This window comes from Rhagoletis zephyria, unplaced genomic scaffold, assembly GCF_001687245.7.
Source record: "Rhagoletis zephyria isolate East Lansing unplaced genomic scaffold, Rhagoletis_zephyria_1.1 Rzeph_scaffold_22361, whole genome shotgun sequence".
Taxonomy (NCBI): Eukaryota; Metazoa; Arthropoda; class Insecta; order Diptera; family Tephritidae; genus Rhagoletis; species Rhagoletis zephyria.
The window spans coordinates 3758-7300 of NW_016179419.1; the positions used below are offsets into that span (position 1 = coordinate 3758).

The 3543-nt window shown below is 33.8% G+C and overlaps 1 protein-coding gene across 1 annotated transcript; it reads right to left on the reverse strand.

The window, feature by feature from the left end:
* Positions 1-13: 13 nt before the first annotated feature.
* Positions 14-538, reverse strand: LOC108381388 (dihydroanticapsin 7-dehydrogenase-like; the record flags this gene model as incomplete). Its single annotated transcript, XM_017637805.1, has 1 exon — positions 14-538. A coding segment is annotated over one exon (525 nt), but the record flags the coding sequence as incomplete, so codon positions are not given.
* Positions 539-3543: the final 3005 nt, after the last annotated feature.

Sequence of the window (3543 nt, forward strand, 5' to 3'; positions counted from 1 at the left end):
TCAAATCTCATATTTAACGTGGGCACATTGCATGCTTCCCTCCATCGATGGGCAAAGTTGCGCCGGTTATAAAACTGGATGTATTACTAGCTAAGAAGATAATGCCATCAGCGACTTCTTTTGTATAGCCAACGCGACCCGGGGCATGAGTCGTCTTACAATGTTCCAAATATTTTTCATATTCCTCAGCCGACATTCCCATACGTTTATGTATATCCGTAATTATAACACCAGGATTGACAGCAATGCATCTGGTAAATTGATCAAGCGCCGCCTTTGAAGTACAATAGACAGACACATTCGGGAACGATCGCAAACCGGCGATGCTAGACACATTTACGATATTGCCTTGCGTTTTGATCAGATGTGGTGCAGCAAACTTGGTCAAAAGGAAAACTGCACGCAAATTAGTATTTAAAATTGTGTCAAATTGATCCACGTCAATATCTAAAATATGTCCTGTTGTGGCTATGCCAGGATTATTCACCAGTACATCCAATTGTCCGAATTTCGCCACTGTTTGTTTTATAATATGCTCCTAATGAAATTTTGTAAAGGGTTAGTTCATTTGTAAAATTTATGTTACACTGTTAAGTTTTGTAGTCACCAAAAAAATTTGTAAACTCCAAATTAAAATAAACCACTGTACATTTTTGAGGTCACTGAATCCTGACTCGCAGTCAGTTTAACTCACACAAATTATTAACGTCATCATTTCATGGTCATTTGAGGACAATTTCGCTAGAAATGTTAAAAAAGGAAATACTATTTATAAATCGTTGAGCTTACCATATCCGGTATCAGTTTGCAAAAAATTTTCAATAAACCAAATTTTATTGCATTTTTTAAACAAGGTGCCATTTTTTCCGCAAATGGCTTATTTCAGCCGCTTATTTTCTGAGCCTGGCGGCGGTTTAATTAAAATTTTTTTCTGGACATAGTTGGCAACAACAATAAATAATAAAACATATTATATAATTTTTTTTTGGAAAATTTTCCCCTAATTGCGATACGAATTCAGAATACAAGAAAGTGAAACGGTTTTTGAGATATTGCCGAATTTCAGGCTTTCGATATCTTAAAAAATGTACACTCACTTAATTGCAATTTTCTCTGGATGTAGTTGGCCAGTTTTAAACGGATAAGCAATTTAGGAGGCATACATTGATTTATCGACATGCTGGCATGATTTTTAACAAAATTTCAAAACAATTATTTTCGGTACAAACATCAATATAACGAATTGTGGCTACTTCCGTTTTATTTCTCCTATGTCAAAGTATGATCTTTTTGAAAAACAATAAGACCCCGTTTACCTAAATTGAATGTTAAATGTAGAAGTTATGAGCAGTTAAGTAAAAATACATACAACAAGTTTTCATACAAAGTTATGATTTCTTTACTAGTTCAAACTTTTGCAAAAATTTTAAATCTTAAATTTGTATGTTAACCTTTTTTTTGCTTGGTAAAATAAAAAAATTCAATACTTCTTATAGCAATTTTTTTTGCAAAAAAAAAATTACCAAAAAATTTTAGTCTCCATCAAAAAGCACGGAGAAAGTTCTGATACGTCAGGAATTTTTGATTCTCTATCATAATTGTGGCATGTTATAAGAATATTTAGAAAACTTTTGAAACTAATATTACGCTCAAATTGGCCCCATTTAACTTGTTAAATAGAAAAGAGCTTTTTGGAAAACACAGTCGTCCACATTGAACATTTGGAGTTAATTTGACGGTTGTTTGTTTACCATTGAAAATTCGAAAAAAAACTATTCAAAATTAAGTTTATGTGTTTCAATTTGTTTTGAGCGAATGTCTGCTTCATGATATTAAAGCATACGGATTATTCAGATACTTTAAAATGTTTAGTTCGTATGCACTATAAAATAATATATAATTACCGTTTTGGCCTCTTTTTTGGCGGGCAGACATGCATACAATGTTGATATTTTTTCATAGTTCTAAATTTTTAATGTTTTTGAGAATATAAAAATTTTTGAACGTTGGCGTGTCAAATTAAAGCTTTTGGGTTTTTCTGTTTGGCCGGAGTAGAAAGCTTTCTGATACAACTCTGCCCTTAACTGGTTTTCAAACGAGTTAAATGATTTAACTGGTTCAATTTTCCAACAACAATCGCAACTTGTTTATGAACATATTTTGTTCAATTAACTGGTTCAAGCCCATTTAACATGTCTAAAGGCGCTGGCCCAATGCAGGCTTGCTTTTCGCGCCTTGCTGACGTCAATTTGCTTTGATTTACTTTGAAAACTTGCTTGGCCGAATGGTGGCTTGGAACGCTGTTAAAGTAACCAGCTGTCTGGTTGAAAAGTCGATGTCTGTTCCCTTAAATAATTATTTCCTAGAAAACTCTAAAAAAATGTATCAAAAACTTTCAGATTTATTTTTAAATTAATGCGAAATAATGTTTGTATTTAAAATAAATGATAATAATGATGCATACATATCTATGTCTACATTTACTAAAAAATCTATAACTTAAAGAAGCGATTTACTTGAAGAAAAGAGCCATAAGAAGTTTTTTCCTCTCGTGTAAAATTTGTAAATGTGGGCTTTGCAGCATTTTACTATAGGATAACGGATATGTTAAATATACATAAATATGGAAACAATGAATCATTTTTATTTAGTTTCGAATTACCTGCATTTTCTGTGACTTTTTTAAATTAAGTAAGTAAATTTTTGTTTGAATTTATATATTTTGAAAGGAACATACCTCCTTGTCAAAATCCTACAAAACGCTTTCAAGTAAAACATTTGCTTATTTCAAACTTTGAGGCGCTTAAAGCAAGTGAAGAAAAGCTGCCATTTGGCCAGCCTTTATACGTTTTAGTATATTCCAAATAATTTTTCACACTTCTCGCAGCGAAACAAGCAAAGCAAGCCTGCATTGGGCCAGCACCTTTACTCACACATACGCAAGCTTGACGTATTTATTTGATTGTCTCCGTATTGTATTTGCTGCGGCACTGACTGCCAATATTAGCAGCAACAGCTGATTTTAAAAACTGTCACTGCCACTGCCACTGCGGTATTGTATTTTGGCCTTTAGTCAGAACCATTGTGCATACTTACACACGGTGGAGAGAATACAGAGGTGGCGCCGATGACGATACCGCTACTCGGCTCCCAGTGATTTTGACAGAATCAGCCGTTTTGGTGACGTCATAGTAGAGAAGACAGCAGTAGTCATGAACCAACGACTACAGATCACCTAATCAGCCATCGTTGTATTTGTAATCGATTTTCAGAAAAAAGTTTTCGTAGCGTTTTTGACGTTTTTCGGTTTTGTTTACACCGTCTTCTACCTCTTCGTAGTGATTTTTTAGCGGTTGAATGTGTTTTCTGCAGCGATTTTAATTATAAATTTTGGTTTATTACATATTTATGATATAAAATAAAGTGCTGTGTGATCGGAACAAGTTTGTGCGTATGTTTGGTTTGCCAAAAGGCGTAAATTTGCATGAAAAGTGGGTGCACGTTTGTGGTAGAACGTTGGCATTGAAAAATCGACCCGTGGTA